We start from the raw sequence: 21,971 nt of genomic DNA, 5'->3' as shown, positions 1-21,971 counted from the left end.
TTCAAGGCACGGACCACGTCCAAGTTATGTAACAGACGCTCCTTCTTAGAAGAAGGATTAGGACACAAGGAAGGAACAACAATTTCCTGATTAATATTCTTATTCGAAACAACCTTAGGAAGTAACCCAGGTTTGGTACGTAAAACCACCTTATCAGAATGAAATATGAGATAAGGCGAATCACACCGTAATGCTGAAAGCTCAGAAACTCTTCAAGAAGAAGAAATAGCAACCAAAAACAGAACTTTCCAAGATAATAGTTTAATATCTATGGAATGCATAGGTTCAAACGGAACCCCTTGCAGAACTCGAAGAACTAAATTCAAACTCCAGGGAGGAGTAATAGGTCTAAATACAGGCTTAATTCTAGATAGAGCCTGACAAAAAGACTGAACATTTGCCAAACGTTTGTGAAACAGAATTGACAAAGCTGAAATTTGTCCCTTTATGGAACTTGCTGATAACCCTTTCTCCAATCCTTCTTGGAGAAAAGACAAAATCCTAGGAATCCTAACTTTAATCCATGAGTAGCCCTTGGATTCACACCAATAAAGATATTTACGCCATATCTTATGATAGATTTTTCTAGTGACAAACTTTCTAGCCTGTATCAAAGTATTGATAACTGAATCAGAGAATCCTCGCTTCGATAAAATCAAGCGATGAAAAGTCTGTCGACTTAGAAAATATGCTTCCCAGTTCTCTACCCCTGTGATGTAGATCGCTGACAGATGACAAGAGTGGGCCTCTGCCCAACTGATTATCTTGGATACTTCTATAATCGCTAAGGAACTCCTTGTTTCCCCCCTGATGATTGACATATGCCACAGTCGTTATGTTGTCCGACTGGAATCTGATGAATTTGGCCGAAGCCAACTGAGGCCACACCTGAAGTGCAGTGAATATTGCTCTCAGTTCCAGAATATTGATTGGAAGTAGAGATTCCACCTGAGTCCAAACACCCTGAGCCTTCAGGGAGTTCCAAACTGCACCCCAGCCCAGAAGGCTGGCATCTGTTGTCACTATCACCCACGAGGATCTGCGGAAACAAGTCCCCTGGGACAGATGATCTGGCGACAACCATCAAAAGAAGAGAGTTTCTGGTCTCTTGATCCAGAATTATCTTTGGAGATAAATCTGCATAATCCCCATTCCACTGACCGAGCATGCACAGTTGCAGTGGTCTGAGATGAAAGCGAGCAAACGGAACAATGTCCATTGCCGCTACCATTAATCCGATTACCTCCATACACTGAGCCACTGATGGCCGAGGAATAGACAGAAGTGCTCGGCAAGTATTCAAAATCTTTGATTTTCTGACCTCCGTCAGAAATACTTTCATGGCTACCGAGTCTATCAGAGTTCCCAAGAAAGGAACCCTTGACTGTGGAACAAGTGAACTCTTCTCTATGTTCACCTTCCAGCCGTGAGTTCTCAGAAAAGACAACAATGTGTCCGTGTGAGATTTTGCCAGATGATATGTTGACGCCTGAATCAGAATATCGTCCAGATAAGGCGCCACCGCTATCCCTTGGGGTCTGAGAACCGCCAAAAGAGACCCTAGAACCTTTGTGAAGATTCTGGGTGCTGTGGCCAACCCGAAAGGAAGAGCCACGAACTGATGTTTGTCCAAGAAGGCAAACCTTAGAAACCGATGATCTTTGGGGATTGGAATATGAAGGTAAGCATCCTTCAAATCCACGGTAGTCATATATTGACCCTTCTGGATCATTGGCAAAATCGTTCGAATAGTCTCCATCTTGAATGATGGAACTCTTAGAAATTTGTTTAGACACTTGAGGTCCAAAATGGGTCTGAACGTTCCCTCTGTTTTGGGGACCACAAATAGGTTTGAGTAAAACCCCTGTCCGTGTTCTAATTTTGGAACAGGACAGATTACTCCCATAGTAAAAAGGTCTTTTACACAGCGTAAGAACGCCTCTCTCTTTATCTGGTTTGCAGATAATTTTGAAAGATGAAATCTCCCTCTTGGGAGAAAATCCTTGAATTTCAATTGATAACCGTGGGTCACTATTTCTAGTGCCCAGGAATCCTGAACATCTCTTGCCCAAGCCTGAGCAAAGAAAGAAAGTCTGCCCCCTACTAGATCCGGTTGTGGAAGAAGAAGCGGGGGGTCCTCCTTTAAAGTTCCAAAAGGAACGAAAAACAGAATTTATGCTTACCTGATAAATTACTTTCTCTTGTGGTGTATCCAGTCCACGGGTTCATCCTTTACTTGTGGAATATTCTCCTTCCTAACAGGAAGTGGCAAAGAGAGCACACAGCAGAGCTGTCCATATAGCTTCCCCTCTAGCTCCACCCCTCAGTCATTCGACCGAAGGTTAGGATGAAAAAGGAGAAACCATAGGGTGCAGTGGTGACTGTAGTTTAAACAAAAAAATCTACCTGACTTAATAGCCAGGGCGGGCCGTGGACTGGATACACCACAAGAGAAAGTAATTAATCAGGTAAGCATAAATTCTGTTTTCTCTTGTAAGGTGTATCCAGTCCACGGGTTCATCTTTACTTGTGGGATACCAATACCAAAGCTTTAGGACACGGATGAAGGGAGGGAACAAGACAGGTACCTTAAACGGAAGGCACCACTACTTGTAAAACCTTTCTCCCAAAAATAGCCTCCGAAGAAGCAAAAGTATCGAATTTGTAAAATTTAAAAAAGTATGCAGCGAAGACCAAGTCGCTGCCTTACAAATCTGTTCAACAGAAGCCTCATTTTTAAAAGCCCATGTGGAAGCCACTGCTCTGGTAGAATGAGCAGTAATTGTTTCAGGAAGCTGCTGGCCAGCAGTCTCATAGGCCAAACGGATGATGCTTTTCAGCCAAAAGGAAAAAGAGGTAGCGGTCGCCTTCTGACCTCTCCTCTTACCAGAATAGATAACAAACAATGAAGGTGTTTGTCTGAAATCCTTAGATGCTTGTAAATAGAACTTTAAAGCACAAACCACATCAAGATTGTGTAACAGACGTTCCTTCTTCGACGAAGGATTAGGACACAGAGAAGGAACAACAATTTCCTGGTTAATATTCTTATTAGACACAACCTTAGGAAGAAAACCGGGTTTGGTACGCAAAACTACCTTATCTGCGTGGAACACCAAGTAAGGTGAGTCACACTAAGGCAGATAACTCTGAAACTCTTCAAGCAGAAGAGATAGCTACCAAAAACAAAACTTTCCAGGATAAAAGTTTAATATCTATGGAATGTAAAGGTTCAAACGGAACCCCTTGCAGAACTGAAAGAACTAAATTCAGACACCATGGCGGAGCCACAGGTCTATAAACAGGCTTGATTCTGACTAAAGCCTGACTAAACGCTTGAACATCTGGTACCTCTGCCAGACATTTGTGTAAAAGAATAGACAAAGCAGATATCTGTCCTTTTAAAGAACTAGCTGATAATCCTTTCTCCAATCCTTCTTGGAGAAAGGACAATATCCTGGGAATCCTAATCTTACTCCATGAGTAACCCTTGGATTCGCACCAACAAAGATATTTTCGCCAAATCTTATGGTAGATTTTCCTGGTGACAGGCTTTCTAGCCTGAATCAGGGTATCGATAACCGACTCAGAGAAACCACGCTTAGATAGAATTAGGCGTTCAATCTCTAAGCAGTCAGACGCAGAGAAATTAGATTTGGATGTTTGAAAGGACCTTGAATTAGAAGGTCCTGCCTCATTGGCAGAGGCCATGGTGGAACGGATGACATGTCCACTAGGTCTGCATACCAAGTCCTGCGTGGCCACGCAGGTGCTATTAGAATCACCGACGCCCTCTCCTGCTTGATTCTGGCAACCAGACGAGGAAGGAGAGGAAACGGTGGAAACACATAGGCCAGATTGAAGGACCAAGGCGCTGCTAGAGCATCTATCAACACCGCCTGGGGATCCCGGGACCTGGACCCGTAAAGAAGAAGTTTGGCATTCTGACGGGACGCCATCAGATCCAATTCTGGAGTGCCCCATAGCTGAGTCAGCTGGGCAAATACCTCCGGGTGGAGTTCCCACTCCCCCGGATGAAAAGTCTGACGACTTAGAAAATCCCCTTCCCAGTTGTCTACTCCTGGGATGTGAATTGCTGAGAGGTGGCAAGAGTGATCCTCCGCCCACCTGATTATTTTGGTTACTTCCATCATTGCTAGGGGACTCCTTGTTCCCCCTTGATGGTTGATGTAAGCTACAGTCGTGATGTTGTCCGACTGAAATCTGATGAATTTGGCCGCAGCTAGCTGAGGCCATGCCTGAAGAGCGTTGAATATCGCCCTCAGTTCCAGAATGTTTATCGGGAGAAGAGCTTCTTCCCGAGACCATAAGCCCTGAGCTTTCAGGGAGTCCCAGACAGCACCCCAGCCCAACAGACTGGCGTCGGTCGTTACGATGATCCACTCTGGTCTGCGGAAACACATTCCCTGAGACAGGTGATCCTGAGACAACCACCAGAGAAGAGAATCTCTGGTCCCCTGGTCCAACTGTATTTGAGGAGACAAATCTGCATAATCCCCATTCCACTGTTTGAGCATGCATAATTGCAGTGTTCTGAGGTGTAGCCGTGCAAAAGGGACTATGTCCATTGCTGCTACCATTAGTCTGATTGTCTCCATGCACTGAGCTACAGACGGCCAAGGAATGGAATGAAGAGCTCGGCAAATAGTTAAGAGTTTTAACTTTCTGACCTCCGTCAGAAATATTTTCATTTCTACCGAGTCTATTAGGGTTCCTAGGAATGGAACTCTTGTGAGGGGGGAGAGAGAACTCTTTTTGATGTTCACCTTCCACCCGTGAGACCTCAGAAAGGCCAATACAATTTCCGTGTGAGACTTGGCTCTTTGGAAAGTCGACGCCTGAATTAAGATATCGTCTAGGTAAGGCGCCACTGCTATGCCCCGCGGTCTTAGAACTGCCAGAAGGGACCCTAGCACCTTTGTGAAAATTCTGGGAGCAGTGGCCAACCCGAAAGGAAGAGCCACGAACTGATAATGCTTGTCCAGAAAGGCGAACCTGAGAAACTGGTGATGATCTTTGTGGATAGGAATGTGCAGATACGCATCCTTTAGATCCACGGTAGTGATATATTGACCCGCCTGGATCATTGGTAAGATTGTCCGAATGGTCTCCATCTTGAATGATGGGACTCTGAGGAACTTGTTTAGAATTTTGAGATCCAGGATTGGTCTGAAAGTTCCTTCTTTTTTAGGAACCACAAACAGGTTTGAGTAAAAACCCAGCCCTTGTTCCATAATTGGAACTGGGTAGATCACTCCCATTGTATGTAGGTCTTCTACGCAGCGTAAGAACGCCTCTTTCTTTGTCTGGTCTGTAGACAGACGAGAAATGTGGAACCTTCCACTTGGAGGTGATTCCTTGAATTCTAGAAGTTATCCCTGGGATACAATCTCTAAGCCAAGGATCATGTACGTCTCTTGCCCAGGCCTGAGCGAAGAGAGAGAGTCTGCCCCCCACTAGATCCGGTCCCGGATCGGGGGCTACCCCTTCATGCTGTCTTGGAGGCAGCTGCAGGCTTCTTGGCCTGTTTACCCTTGTTCCAGCCCTGGTAAGGTTTCCAGGCTGCCCTGGGTTGTGAAGTGTTACCCTCTTGCTTTGCAGCAGGGGAGGATGAAGCGAGACCGCTCCTGAAATTTCGAAAAGAACGAAAATTATTTTGTTTGTTCTTTGTCTTAAAGGACTTGTCCTGAGGGAGAGCATGGCCTTTTCCCCCAGTGATTTCTGAGATAATCTCTTTCAATTCAGGCCCGAAAAGGGTCTTTCCTTTGAAAGGGATGTTCAGTAGTTTGGATTTTGACGACACATTGGCCGACCAGGACTTGAGCCATAGCGCCCTGCACGCCAGAATGGCGAAACCTGAATTCTTTGCCGCTAACTTAGCTAGTTGGAAAGCGGCATCTGTGATAAAAGAATTAGCCAGCTTAAGAGCTTTAATTCTGTCCATAATGTCCTCATATGAGGTCTCCATCTGGAGCGCATCTTCCAGCCCCTCGAACCAGAAAGCAGCTGCAGTAGTTACAGGAACAATGCACGCTATAGGTTGGAGAAGAAAACCTTGATGAACAAAAATTTTCTTAAGTAAACCCTCTAATTTTTTATCCATAGGGTCTTTAAAAGCACAACTGTCCTCAATTGGTATGGTTGTGCGTTTAGCAAGTGAAGAAACAGCTCCCTCCACCTTAGGGACCGTCTGCCACGAGTCCCGCGTTGTGTCAGATATGGGGAACATTTTCTTAAAAACAGGAGGGGGAACAAACGGAATACCTGGTCTATCCCACTCCCTAGTAACTATATCCGCAATCCTCTTAGGGACCGGGAACACATCAGTGTAAACAGGAACTTCAAGGTACTTGTCCATTTTACACAATTTCTCTGGAACCACCAAAGGGTTACAGTCATCCAGAGTAACTAATACCTCCCTGAGTAATAAGCGGAGGTGTTCTAGTTTAAATTTAAAAGCCAACGTATCTGAGTATGTCTGAGGAGCAACCTTTCCCGAATCGGAAACTTCTCCCTCAGACCGCACATCCCTCGCCACCATTTCAGAGCGTTGTGAGTGTATATCGGATACGGCTACTAAAGCGTCAGAATGCTCATAATCTGTTCTTAAAACAGAGCTATCACGCTTTGCAGGTAACACGGGCAGCTTAGATAAAAATACTGAGAGGGTATTATCCATAACTGCCGCCAAATCTTGTAAGGTAAAAGAGTTAGACGCGCTAGAGGTGCTAGGCGTCGCTTGAGCGGGCGTAACTGGTTGTGACACAACAGGCTAACCTCATTATCTTCTGTCTGAGAATCATCTTGGGCTACATTTTTAAGTGCAACAATATGGTCTTTAAAGTGTATAGACATATCAGTACAAGTGGAACACATTTTGAGAGGGGGTTCCACCATGGCTTCTAAACACATTGAACAAGGATTTTCCTTGGTGTCAGACATGTTTAACAGACTAGTAGTAAGACAAACAGGCTTAGAAATCACATTAATCAAGCAAAAACACACTTTGCAAAAAAACTTTACTGTGCCTTTAAGAAATAAAAAAGGCACACAATTTTCCAAAACAGTGAAAAATGCACCAAACTTTCTGAAATGTTCACAGTATGTACCTAAAGCATTGGTAAGATTGCACAACTAGCAAAAAAAATCGATTAACCCCTTAATGCCCAAACCGGATCAATAGTAAGCTAACAGACCGGTTAAAACAAATTTAGCACCTTGCCACAGCTCTGCTGTGGCCCTACCTTCCCTTAGGAGTCAGATTTATGGGGAAAAAGCTTCTTATGGGTCCTCAAACTGTAGCAGGAGCCTCCATGTGAACACAGCCTGAAGATCTAGTCAATCTAACTGCGCATCTGAGGCGCGAAATTAGGCCCCTCCCACCTTACTCCGGTGCTGTGAGGCCTAAAGAAACACTCCTAAGAGCTATAATATTAGCCATGTGGGTAACAACCCCTGAAAGAAACCCAAAGGGACCTTCAAAGTGTCTCAAAAAACGATATTTATAAGTAAAAACTGTTTGCCATAAAAAAGTGTCAGCCTAACCTGCAAACCGTTCCCCCAACTGAAGTTTTCTTGTACTCTTCAGTCCTGTGTGGGAACAGCAGTGGATTTTAGTTACAACATGCTAAAATCATCTTCCTCTCTGCAGAAATCTTCATCTCTTTTCTGCTGGAGAGTAAATAGTACACACCGGTACCATTTAAAATAAACTTTTGCTTGTAGAACAAAAACTACAAATCTAACACCACATTCACTTTACCCTTCCGATTGCTTAGAGCCGGCAAATAGAATGACTGGGGGGGTGGAGCTAGAGGGGGAGCTATATGGACAGCTCTGCTGCATGCTCTCTTTGCCACTTTCTGTTAGGAAGGAGAATATCCCACAAGTAAAGGATGAACCCGTGGACTGGATACACGGAAATTATTCTGTTTACCATCCTGAGGTAGGGCATGGCTCTTACCTTCTGTAATATCAGAAATGATCTCCTTCAATTCTGGCCCAAAAAGGGTCTTACCTTTAAAGGGAATAGCTAAACGCTTATGTTTTGATGACACATCACCAAGATTTGAGCCACAATGCTCTACGTGCTAAAATAGCAAATCCTGCATTTTTTGCCGCTAATTTAGCAATTTGAAAAGCGGCATCAGTAATAAAAGAATTAGCTAGCTTAAGAGCCTTAATTCTATCTAGAATGTCATCTAATGGAGTCTCAACCTTAAGAGACTCTTTAAGAAAAAAAAAAAAGCTGCTGCAGTAGTTACTGGAACAATGCAAGCTGTAGGTTGTAAAATAAATCCCTGATTAACAAATAATTTCTTTAGTAGACCCTCTAATTTCTTATCCATAGGATCCTTGAAAGCACAACTATCCTCAGTGGGTATAGTAGTACGCTTAGCTAGGGAAGATATAGCTCCCTCTACCTTAGGGACCGTTTGCCATGAGTCCCGAATAGTATCTGATATAGAAAACATTTTCTTAAAATTAGGAGAGGGAGAAAACGGTATACCTGGTCTATCCCATTCCTTACTAATAATTTCCGAAATTCTCTTAGGAACCGGAAAAACATCAGTGCAAGTAGGAACTTCCAAATATTTATCAATTTTACACAATTTCTCTGGAGGAATCACAATAGGATCCCAATCATCCAGAGTCGCTAAAACCTCCCTAAGCAACAGGCGGAGGTATTCAAGCTTAAATTTAAATGACATAGCATCCAAATCTGTCTGAGGCAAAACATTCCCTGAATCAGAAATTTTACCCTCAGACAGTAATTCCCTGATCCCCAACTCAGAGCACTGTGAGGGAACATCAGAAATAGCTAATAAAGCATCAGAGGATTCAGTATTTACATTAATACTTGACCTACTGCGTTTACCCTGCAACACTGGTAATTTAGACAATACCTCTGTAAGGGTAGTTGACATAACTGCAGCCATCTCCTGCAGAGTAAAGGAATTAGATGCACTAGAAGTACTAGGCGTCGCTTGCGTGGGCATAAAAGGTTGTGACACTTGGGGAGAATTGGATGGCATATCCTGATTCTCTTCAGACTGAGAATCATCCCTAGGCACTCTTACTTTATTTAAAATATGCTTTTTACATTGTAAAGCCCTTTCAGTACAAAAGTTACACAATGTTAGAGGGGGTTGGTTGCACAATAGCTTCTAAACACATAGAACAATGAGAAACCTCAATGTCAGACATGTTGAACAGACTAGTAATACCACAAGTCGTTTAAACACTTATTTATAGCATAAAATAAACATTAGAAAAAATGTGTACTGTTCCTTTAAGAAAAGAAAAAGTGAACAATTTTTCCAAAATGCACAAAAAACGTTAAATTATTCCCAATTTTAACTTAATATCGTTGGTTAATCCAAAAATTACTGCACCCAGAAGCAAGGGCAGAAAAAAGTCTTTAGAAGTACTTATATCAACATGTAGTCAAAAGATAGATAAAAATACACTATGCACCTGCAGAGCTGTGGCGCCTACCTGCCCCCAGGGTACTTCGAATCAAGTTTCCAACCCTTCAGACCAGCTACACAGTCCAGGAGCCACCGAGTTACTGTTTGCTGCTGCTAAGCCTGAAGAAATTGCGCCAAAATAGGCCCCGCCCCTTAAGGTCAAAAGTCGGAGTAGGCCCAAACAACACCGCATGGAAATGCAGTTTTGTACTAAAGTAAAAATACACACACAATATAACCCTCAAGCATAAAACCAATAAGTTTTAAGTGCCAAAAATAAAAAACATAGTTTTTTTATATTGTCTCCCATGTCACATAATGCCCAAATATCAACTAATGATAAATATAAAATAGGGACTCCAGTAACATCCCTCTTATTAAAATAGGTTTACTGCTTACCCCATTCGCATACAGGGAAATAATGCCAGCCAGTTCTGATACACCAAGTCTCCTCAGAAAAAAAGGCTGCACATACCTTAATGCTGCTTGTAGCATGAAACCGGTCTCCACACTGAAGATGTCTCATGGTTACCTTCAGAAGTCTTGTGGGAACCAGCGTGGATCTTAGTTACAAATGCTAAGATCATCAAACCTCAGGGCAGAAATCTTCTTCCATATCCCCCTGAGGAAAATAGTACGCACCGGTACCATTTAAAATAAAAAACTTCTTGATTGAAGAAACAAAAGTAACACCTCACTTTACCATGTCTTCCTAGTATAACACAGGCAAAGAGAATGACTGAGGGTGGAGGAGAAAGGAGGGGCTATATATACAGCTCTGCTGTGGTGCTCTTTGCCACTTCCTGTTAGCAGGAGGTTAATATCCCACAAGTAAGGATGAAATCCGTGGACTCGTCATATCTTTGTAAAAGAAAAGGCATGTGTGTGCAACCACCAATAAAGCAGCTGGTTCCAGCTCCTGAGCTTTTCAGCAAAGGATATAAAAAGAACTAAGAAAATTAGATAATAGAAGTATATTGGAAAATTGTTTAAAATTGTATTCTTTATCTGAATCATGAAAGGAAAATTTGGGGTTTCATGTCTCTAACTACTGGGAAGCTATATATAAAAAAAAAAAAACACCTTTGAAAGACTATGCAGAATGTAAATAATTCAAAACCAACATATCTCTAATTACTTTAAATCTACCAGTAATATTATTATTGTTTTTTTTTCATTTCATCTTACTAGGTAATTCATGTGAATAATTATTATGTATTCAAAAAATGTTCTATCGTCCACCTAAAAAAGTGACAGTTTAACATTAGAAAGAAATGCCTATCAGGCTCAGCCAATGAACATTAGCTGGAAGTGCCTATAAACCAATTGGAATAAGTAGGAAATAGCTATCAGCCAATAACCATTAGCAGTTTGTGTTTACCGTCCAATGAACATTAGAAAGAAATGTCTATTAGCCAATGAACATTAGAAGGAAATGTCTATTAGCAGGAAATGTGGTCAATAACATTAGTAGGAAGTACACAACCAATACCCTTTAAAATACTGATGAATAACATTTCCCTTTAACGGTATACCATATACATGTAACCAACATTAACTGTATATATCGCATGCTGTAAATACTCCTCTCATTGGCTGGTATTAATACCCTAGGGCAGCTTTGATCTATGTAAGATACAATCCTGTACTAAAGTCATCGTCGTCCTTACTGTTTAGCATAATTATTAAAAGCAGCATACACACAAACACAGGAAAGGGCAGTGACAAACCAATACTTACAGATACAAAGTGCACTGTGCAGCCCGTGAGCCTTACTCCAGCTTCCAGCACCAACTTATGTGCATTGGCTCCTTTAAACGATGGCAGTAAAGAAGGATGTACATTAAGGACCTTCCCTACAGCAGAATATAGAATACACATTTGTAGATACAAGTTTTTTATTAAAGGTCGTGTGGTTGTTTGTTTTTTATCTGAGAAAAGGGAAAATATCACACTTACCCTCCCATTTCTTGACAAACGGTGCTGATAAAATTCTCATGAATCCAGCAAGACAAACTAACTGAATAGAGAACTTCTGTAGAACTTCGTCCACTGCATTGTCAAACTCCACGCGACTCTTGTACAGTTTGTGGTCAATAACCTGAAAAGAAAGGTTTCTTCAAACGTTATATGATTTTATTATTTATACAGTGGATTTAAATGCGATTTATTTGCCTAAAGCATTATAGTATCTTCCATTTTGATTTGCTATAAAGATCTTCTTTATAAACTTCTGCCACTAAATGGAAATTTGAATTCACTTTATTTTCTAAGAAATTTCCAATAGATCATAAATTACGTCATACACAACCCTTTAGATTAAGACTAGAACAGGTTCTCTCTCTTTCCAGTTCCCTTTATTAATCTATAAGGTGTTTTCACCTTAGTTATTCAGTATAGAAATCCAGTACAATATAAAAGTATTTCCCTACTTTGGCTGACCAGTATAATGGTCCTTTAAATCAGGTGCAATTGGGGAAGTAATTGAATACTTTCATGATTCAGATAGAGAATACATATTTAAACCACTTTTAAATTTACTTCTATTATCTTATTTGCTTCATTATCTTGGTGTCATTTGCTGAAGGTGTAATGCACTACTGGGAGCTAGTTGAACACAATGGGAGAGCCAATAGAATGAGGAATACATGTGTCGCTACCAATCAGCAGCTCATATGCCTATCAAGGTATCATTTTCAACAAATACCAAGAGAACAAAACAAATTAGACGACAAAAGTAAATTGGAAAGTTGTTTTAAATCACCTGCCCTTTCTAATTCATGAAATAAAAAATGTGAGTTTCAACCATATGGAAAAAAGCAGAAACTTCAAACCTCTCTGCCCATTTCCGTTCCCTCAAACTTTAGCAAAGTGAAGTAAGGAGAGTGAAAAAAGACGCGGTAAAGTAAGTGAATAAGGTGATTTGACATTAATTACAAGAATTCCAGGATGCAGAAGATTAATTTGCACTAGTGATACAGAATATAATGTATATACACAATATGTAGGTATTCTAGTCATTTCTAGAATCACAGCTTCACTTACACACAATTCCCCTTTTGGAATGTGTTTAAGTACCAGGCTGTGTTTAGCTCTGACTACAACATCACTGCTTTAATGCTGTATGTCACAAAATGAATGTTTTGTTAAACACACCTACTTTATTTAATATAATCAACTTATTGTCATTGGAGAACGTAGGAGAATATTCTAGAACTCTGTAGTAATTGGTGTATATGTGATACGCAGGTATAAAAGCCTGTGCAGTAGCACTTTCTATCAGACATCACTTTACAATCTCTCTCACCGCCTGCTGTATTTGAATGTTATTTACTTTAACCTGTTATTTGCCATTCAAGAAAGAAATATATATAAGTATTTACAGATATCTTTGTGTCTGGGAAGTCTCTAACAACTAGGTTAGGAGTGAAGCATTGTGGGTCATCATCACACAGTAGGCTATATTGGTCTAGTAACAAAAAGGACCATTCAATATCACATTGCAAAAACTTTTCTCTTAAAGGCTACCTCAGCAGAGAGGAGCATACGGACACCTTATACAACTGGGGATTTCTTTGCAACATTCTGGTATGCCAGGCAATGGCAGGACCAAGGTTAGTGGAAAGAGGATTTGGAGGCATGGAGGCCACTTCTAGAACCCTAGAGTAAAAAAACATAATTTATGCTTACCTGATAAATTCCTTTCTTCTGTAGTGTGATCAGTCCACGGGTCATCATTACTTCTGGGATATTACTCCTCCCCAACAGGAAGTGCAAGAGGATTCACCCAGCAGAGCTGCATATAGCTCCTCCCCTCTACGTCACTCCCAGTCATTCGACCAAGGACCAACGAGAAAGGAGAAGCCAAGGGTGTAGTGGTGACTGGAGTATAACTTAAAAAATATTTACCTGCCTTAAAAACAGGGCGGGCCGTGGACTGATCACACTACAGAAGAAAGGAATTTATCAGGTAAGCATAAATTATGTTTTCTTCTGTTAAGTGTGATCAGTCCATGGGTCATCATAACTTCTGGGATACCAATACCAAAGCAAAAGTACACGGATGACGGGAGGGATAGGCAGGCTCTTTATACAGAAGGAACCACTGCCTGAAGAACCTTTCTCCCAAAAATAGCCTCCGAGGAAGCAAAAGTGTCAAATTTGTAAAATTTGGAAAAAGTATGAAGCGAAGACCAAGTTGCAGCCTTGCAAATCTGCTCAACAGAGGCCTCATTCTTGAAGGCCCAAGTGGAAGCCACAGCTCTAGTAGAATGAGCTGTAATTCTTTCAGGAGGCTGCTGTCCAGCAGTCTCATAAGCTAAATGAATTATGCTACGAAGCCAAAAAGAAAGAGAGGTAGCAGAAGCCTTTTGACCTCTCCTCTGACCAGAGTAAACGACAAACAGAGAAGACGTTTGTCGAAATTCCTTAGTTGCCTGTAAGTAAAATTTTAGAGCACGGACTACGTCCAGGTTGTGCAGTAGACGTTCCTTCTTCGATGGAGGATTTGGACACAAAGAAGGAACAACAATCTCTTGATTGATATTCCTGTTAGTGACTACCTTAGGTAAGAACCCAGGTTTAGTACGCAGAACTACCTTATCCGAATGAAAAATCAAATAAAGAGAATCACAATGTAAGGCTGATAATTCAGAGACTCTTCGAGCCGAGGAAATAGCCATTAAAAATAGAACTTTCCAAGATAACAACTTTATATCAATGGAATGAAGGGGTTCAAACGGAACGCCCTGCAAAACATTAAGAACAAGGTTTAAACTCCATGGTGGAGCAACAGTTTTAAACACAGGCTTAATCCTGGCCAAAGCCTGACAAAAAGCCTGGACGTCAGGAGCTTCTGACAGACGTTTGTGTAACAGAATGGACAGAGCTGAGATCTGTCCCTTTAATGAACTAGCAGATAAACCCTTTTCTAAACCTTCTTGTAGAAAAGACAATATCCTACGAATCCTAACCTTACTCCAAGAGTAACCTTTGGATTCACACCAATATAGGTATTTACGCCATATCTTATGGTAAATCCTTCTGGTAACAGGCTTCCTAGCCTGTATTAAGGTATCAATAACTGACTCAGAAAACCCACGTCTTGATAAAATCAAGCGTTCAATTTCCAAGCAGTCAGCTTCAGAGAAGTTAGATTTTGATGTTTGAAAGGACCCTGTATCAGAAGGTCCTGTTTCAGAGGTAGAGACCAAGGTGGACAGGATGACATGTCCACTAGGTCTGCATACCAAGTCCTGCGTGGCCATGCAGGTGCTATTAGAATCACTGATGCTCTCTCCTGTTTGATTCTGGCAATCAATCGAGGAAGCATCGGGAAGGGTGGAAACACGTAAGCCATCCTGAAATCCCAAGGTGCTGTCAGGGCATCTATCAGGACTGCTCCTGGATCCCTGGATCTGGACCCGTAACGAGGAAGCTTGGCGTTCTGTCGAGACGCCATGAGATCTATCTCTGGTTTGCCCCAACGTCGAAGTATTTGGGCAAAGACCTCCGGATGAAGTTCCCACTCCCCCGGATGAAAAGTCTGACGACTTAAGAAATCCGCCTCCCAGTTCTCCACTCCCGGGATGTGGATTGCTGACAGGTGGCAAGAGTGAGACTCTGCCCAGCGAATTATCTTTGATACTTCCATCATTGCTAGGGAGCTTCTTGTCCCTCCCTGATGGTTGATGTAAGCTACAGTCGTGATGTTGTCCGACTGAAACCTGATGAACCCCCGAGTTGTCCACTGGGGCCAAGCCAGGAGTGCATTGAGAACTGCTCTCAATTCCAGAATGTTTATTGGCAGGAGACTCTCCTCCTGACTCCATTGTCCCTGAGCCTTCAGAAAATTCCAGACGGCACCCCAACCTAGAAGGCTGGCGTCTGTTGTTACAATTGTCCAGTCTGGTCTGCTGAATGGCATCCCCCTGGACAGATGTGGCCGAGAAAGCCACCATAGAAGAGAATTTCTGGTCTCTTGATCCAGATTCAGAGAAGGGGACAAGTCTGAGTAATCCCCATTCCACTGACTTAGCATGCACAGTTGCAGTGGTCTGAGGTGTAAGCGTGCAAAGGGTACTATGTCCATTGCCGCTACCATTAAGCCGATTACCTCCATGCATTGAGCCACTGACGGGTGTTGAATGGAATGAAGGGTGCGGCAAGCACTTTGAAGTCTTGTTAGCCTGTCCTCTGTCAGGTAAATCTTCATTTCTACAGAATCTATAAGAGTCCCCAGGAAGGGAACTCTTGTGAGTGGAACGAGTGAACTTTTCTTTTCGTTCACCTTCCATCCATGTGACCTTAGAAATGCCAGTACTAACTCTGTATGAAACTTGGCAGTTTGAAAGCTTGAATCTTGTATCAGAATGTCATCTAGGTATGGAGCTACCGAGATTCCCCACGGTCTTAGTACCGCCAGAAGAGCACCCAGAACCTTTGTGAAGATTCTTGGAGCTGTAGCCAATCCGAATGGAAGAGCCACAAACTGGTAATGCCTGTCTAGGAAGGCAAACCTTAGGTACCGGTAATGATCTTTGTGAATCGGTATGTGAAGGTAAGCATCTTTTAAATCTACAGTGGTCATGTACTGACCCTTTTGGATCATAGGTAAAATTGTCCGAATAGTCTCCATCTTGAACGATGGAACTCTTAGGAATTTGTTTAGGATCTTTAAGTCCAGGATAGGTCTGAAAGTTCCCTCTTTTTTGGGAACCACAAACAGATTTGAGTAAAACCCTTGTCCCTGTTCCGACCGTGGAACTGGATGGATTACTCCCATTAACAAGAGCTCTTGTACGCAGCGTAGAAACACCTCTTTCTTTGTCTGGATTGTTGACAACCTTGACAGATGAAATCTCTCTCTTGGAGGAGAGTATTTGAAGTCCAGAAGGTATCCCTGAGATATTATCTCTAGCGCCCAGGGATCCTGGACATCTCTTGCCCAAGCCTGGGCGAAGAGAGAAAGTCTGCCCCCCACTAGATCCGATCCCGGATCGGGGGCCCTCAATTCATGCTGTTTTAGGGGCAGCAGCAGGTTTCCTGGCCTGCTTGCCCTTGTTCCAAGACTGGTTAGGTCTCCAGTTTTGTCTGTAGCGAGCAACAGATCCTTCTTGCTTTGGGGCAGAGGAAGTTGATGCTGCTCCTGCTTTGAAATTCCGAAAGGAACGAAAATTAGACTGTTTGGCCTTAGGTTTGGCCCTGTCTTGAGGCAGGGCGTGGCCTTTACCTCCTGTAATGTCAGCGATAATTTCTTTCAACCCGGGCCCGAATAAGGTCTGCCCTTTGAAAGGTATGTTAAGTAATTTAGATTTAGAAGTAACATCAGCTGACCAGGATTTTAGCCACAGCGCCCTGCGTGCCTGAATGGCGAATCCTGAATTCTTAGCCGTAAGTTTAGTTAAATGTACGACGGCCTCCGAAATGAATGAATTAGCTAGTTTAAGGACTCTAAGCCTGTCCGTAATGTCGTCCAGAGTAGCTGAACTAATGTTCTCTTCCAGAGACTCAATCCAGAATGCTGCTGCAGCCGTGACCGGCGCAATGCATGCAAGGGGTTGCAATATAAAACCTTGTTGAACAAACATTTTCTTAAGGTAACCCTCTAATTTTTTATCCATTGGATCTGAAAAAGCACAGCTATCCTCCACCGGGATAGTGGTACGCTTAGCTAAAGTAGAAACTGCTCCCTCCACCTTAGGGACCGTTTGCCATAAGTCCCGTGTGGTGGCGTCTATTGGAAACATTTTTCTAAATATCGGAGGGGGTGAGAACGGCACACCGGGTCTATCCCACTCCTTAGTAACAATTTCAGTAAGTCTCTTAGGTATAGGAAAACCATCAGTACTCGCCGGTACCGCAAAATATTTATCCAACCTACACATTTTCTCTGGTATTGCAACTGTGTTACAATCATTCAGAGCCGCTAACACCTCCCCTAGTAATACACGGAGGTTTTTCAGCTTAAATTTAAAATTTGAAATATCTGAATCCAGTCTGTTTGGATCAGAGCCGTCACCCACAGAATGAAGTTCTCCGTCCTCATGTTCTGCCACCTGTGACGCAGTGTCTGACATGGCCCTAATATTATCAGCGCACTCTGTTCTCACCCCAGAGTGATCACGCTTGCCTCTTAGTTCTGGTAATTTAGCCAAAACTTCAGTCATAACAGTGGCCATATCCTGTAAAGTTATCTGTAATGGCCGCCCAGCTGTACTGGGCGCCACCATATCGCGCACCTCCCGAGCGGGAGATGCAGGTACTGACACGTGAGGCGAGTTAGTCGGCATAACTCTCCCCTCGTTGTTTGGTGAAATTTGTTCAATTTGTACAGATTGACTTTTATTTAAAGTAGCATCAATACAGTTAGTACATAAATTTCTATTGGGCTCCACTTTGGCATTGCAACAAATGACACAGGTATCTTCCTCTGAATCAGACATGTTTAACACACTAGCAAATAAACTTGCAACTTGGAATACAATTCTATTAGAATATTATTAAAAACGTACTGTGCCTTTAAGAAGCACAGAAAATTTATGACAGTTGAAAATTAATAAATTGAAACAGTTATAGCCTCAATCCTTGTAAACAACACAACTTTAGCAAAGGTTTGATCCCATTAGCAGAAGACAACTAATTCTGAAAGCAGAAAAAAAATTACAGAATAAACGTTTTTTATCTCAGTCAACTATAATCTCACAGCTCTGCTGAGAGAAATTACCTCCCTCAAAACAAGTTTTGAAGACCCCTGAGTTCTGTAGAGATGAACCGGATCATGCAGGAAATACAATGAGCTGCTGACTGAAATTTCTGATGCGTAGCAAAAGCGCCAAAAAACAGCCCCTCCCCCTCACACACAGCAGTGAGAGAGAACAGAAACTGTCAGAAAAAAGATCAAGCAACTGCCAAGTGGAAAAATAGTGCCCAAACATTTTTTCACTCTGTACCTCAGCAATGAAAACGATTTTACATTCCAGCAAAAACGTTAAACATAATTTCTTAGTTATTAAAAAGTTTTATGTACTTCTTACAGAGTAATTCCAGTGAAGTACCATTCCCCAGAATACTGAAGTGTAAAGTATACATACATGACATTATATCGGTATGGCAGGATTTTCTCATCAATTCCATTGTCAGAAAATAAAAGCTGCTACATACCTCTATGCAGATTCATCTGCCCGCTGTCCCCTGATCTGAAGTTTACCTCTCCTCAGATGGCCGAGAAACAGCAATATGATCTTAACTACTCCGGCTAAAATCATAGTAAAACTCTGGTAGATTCTTCTTCAAACTCTGCCAGAGAGGTAATAACACACTCCGGTGCTATTTTAAAATAACAAACTCTTGATTGAAGATATAAAACTAAGTATAATCACCATAGTCCTCTCACACATCCTATCTAGTTGTTGGGTGCAAGAGAATGACTGGGAGTGACGTAGAGGGGAGGAGCTATATGCAGCTCTGCTGGGTGAATCCTCTTGCACTTCCTGTTGGGGAGGAGTAATATCCCAGAAGTAATGATGACCCGTGGACTGATCACACTTAACAGAAGAAAGAGCATCTGTCTTATAGAAAGGCCTTGTAGCCACTCAGTCTAATGACCCAAAACAGGAACAAAATCTTAGGGTAACTGACTCACATGCACTACTAATGGTGTAAATCAGTGTTTCTCAACCTTTTGGTAGCAGGTACCCCTGTAGGTATATATTTATTTTCTATGTACCCCAACTGTAGCACAAATATTATTAATCTTTTACATGAGCAGAAATGGAAATAATGTGCATCACTTGATTTCACAAGCTTGTAACCAATATGTTAATAAAGTAAATATATAGGAATCAGATATGGGTTTTATGTTTTCCAGAATTTAAATATTTGGCAATATTACAACAGAGAGCAATAAACACATAAAACACAGATATATAGTCCATTGATATAATTCATTATATGCAGTTAATGTGCTTCTTACATTAAAAAATAGGAAAATAAACTATTTCTGCATGATGAGGAAAGTGATATTTATAGTACTATCTTTCTATTTTTAATAACCATTTCATACACCGTTTATCTGTCTCGCTTTACTGCGGCACACTTTAGTATGATGCACTTTAGCTATTTCAGTGTGACATTTATCTGCCACTTGTCTCTGTGATACTTGGTCACAGAATTACACTTTCTCTGTTCATATCAGTGAAGCTCATCTCCGGCCCTCATATGTCACTGAGGAGCCAGAATCTAAGGTTTTAGCAATTTGAGGGAATCCGTGCTTGAGCAGTGGTCTAACCTAGGCAGGGGAATACTCACACTCTGCCCTGTTAGGAGTGCTCGAGAATAGAAATGAGAGACACAGCTTTCTTTGATATGTCATGTTTACAATAGCTACATCTGGGGAAAAAATAATAAGGGCCAATCCCTGGAGTACTACCCCCTTGTCAATGCCCCAGGGGTACACGTACGACAGGTTGAGAAACTAGGGTGTAAATAACTTATGAAAAACATAATTTATGCTTACCTGATAAATTCCTTTCTTCTGTAGTGTGATCAGTCCACGGGTCATCATTACTTCTGGGATATTACTCCTCCCCAACAGGAAGTGCAAGAGGATTCACCCAGCAGAGCTGCATATAGCTCCTCCCCTCTACGTCACTCCCAGTCATTCGACCAAGGACCAACGAGAAAGGAAAAGCCAAGGGTGAAGTGGTGACTGGAGTATAAATTAAAAAATATTTACCTGCCTTAAAAACAGGGCGGGCCGTGGACTGATCACACTACAGAAGAAAGGAATTTATCAGGTAAGCATAAATTATGTTTTCTTCTGTTAAGTGTGATCAGTCCACGGGTCATCATTACTTCTGGGATACCAATACCAAAGCAAAAGTACACGGATGACGGGAGGGATAGGCAGGCTCTTTATACAGAAGGAACCACTGCCTGAAGAACCTTTCTCCCAAAAAATAGCCTCCGATGAAGCAAAAGTGTCAAATTTGGAAAATTTGGAAAAAGTATGAAGCGAAGACCAAGTTGCAGCCTTGCAAATCTGCTCAACAGAGGCCTCATTCTTGAAGGCCCAAGTGGAAGCCACAGCTCTAGTAGAATGAGCTGTAATTCTTTCAGGAGGCTGCTGTCCAGCAGTCTCATAAGCTAAACGAATTATGCTACGAAGCCAAAAAGAAAGAGAGGTAGCAGAAGCTTTTTGACCTCTCCTCTGCCCAGAGTAAACGACAAACAGAGAAGACGTTTGTCGAAATTCCTTAGTTGCCTGTAAGTAAAATTTTAGAGCACGGACTACATCCAGGTTGTGCAGTAGACGTTCCTTCTTCGAAGAAGGATTTGGGCACAAAGAAGGAACAACAATCTCTTGATTGATATTCCTGTTAGTAACTACCTTAGGTAAGAACCCAGGTTTAGTACGCAGAACTACCTTATCCGAATGAAAAATCAAATAAGGAGAATCACAATGTAAGGCTGATAATTCAGAGACTCTTCGAGCCGAGGAAATAGCCATTAAAAATAGAACTTTCCAAGATAACAACTTTATATCAATGGAATGAAGGGGTTCAAACGGAACGCCCTGTAAAACATTAAGAACAAGGTTTAAACTCCATGGTGGAGCAACAGTTTTAAACACAGGCTTAATCCTGGCCAAAGCCTGACAAAAAGCCTGGACGTCAGGAACTTCTGACAGACGTTTGTGTAACAGAATGGACAGAGCTGAGATCTGCCCCTTTAATGAACTAGCAGATAAACCCTTTTCTAAACCTTCTTGTAGAAAAGACAATATCCTAGGAATCCTAACCTTACTCCAAGAGTAACCTTTGGATTCACACCAATATAGGTATTTATGCCATATCTTATGGTAAATCTTTCTGGTAACAGGTTTCCTAGCCTGTATTAAGGTATCAATAACTGACTCAGAAAACCCACGTCTTGATAAAATCAAGCGTTCAATTTCCAAGCAGTCAGCTTCAGAGAAGTTAGATTTTGATGTTTGAAGGGACCCTGTATCAGAAGGTCCTGTTTCAGAGGTAGAGACCAAGGTGGACAGGATGACATGTCCACCAGGTCTGCATACCAAGTCCTGCGTGGCCACGCAGGTGCTATTAGAATCACTGATGCTCTCTCTTGTTTGATTCTGGCAATCAATCGAGGAAGCATCGGGAAGGGTGGAAACACGTAAGCCATCCTGAAGTCCCAAGATGCTGTCAGGGCATCTATCAGGACTGCTCCTGGATCCCTGGATCTGGACCCGTAACGAGGAAGCTTGGCGTTCTGTCGAGACGCCATGAGATCTATCTCTGGTTTGCCCCAACGTCGAAGTATTTGGGCAAAGACCTCCGGATGGAGTTCCCACTCCCCCGGATGAAAAGTCTGACGACTTAAGAAATCCGCCTCCCAGTTCTCCACTCCCGGGATGTGGATTGCTGACAGGTGGCAAGAGTGAGACTCTGCCCAGCGAATTATCTTTGATACTTCCAT

At 42.1% G+C, this 21,971-nt stretch overlaps 1 protein-coding gene across 1 annotated transcript in view; it reads right to left on the bottom strand.

Moving 5' to 3' along the window:
* Positions 1-21,971, bottom strand: part of GART (phosphoribosylglycinamide formyltransferase, phosphoribosylglycinamide synthetase, phosphoribosylaminoimidazole synthetase) — a 360,923-nt gene that overhangs the window by 51,668 nt on the left and 287,284 nt on the right. Inside the window, exons 20-21 of the mRNA XM_053705959.1 lie at positions 11,451-11,592; positions 11,232-11,347 (exon numbers count right to left, since the gene is read on the bottom strand). Coding sequence (XP_053561934.1) covers positions 11,232-11,347; positions 11,451-11,592 — 258 coding nt within the window. The remainder of the gene's footprint in view (positions 1-11,231; positions 11,348-11,450; positions 11,593-21,971) is intronic.

The sequence above is a fragment of the Bombina bombina genome, chromosome 3 (genome assembly GCF_027579735.1).
Source record: "Bombina bombina isolate aBomBom1 chromosome 3, aBomBom1.pri, whole genome shotgun sequence".
Lineage (NCBI taxonomy): Eukaryota > Metazoa > Chordata > Amphibia > Anura > Bombinatoridae > Bombina > Bombina bombina.
This window is presented reverse-complemented; position numbering and strand designations above follow the sequence as displayed.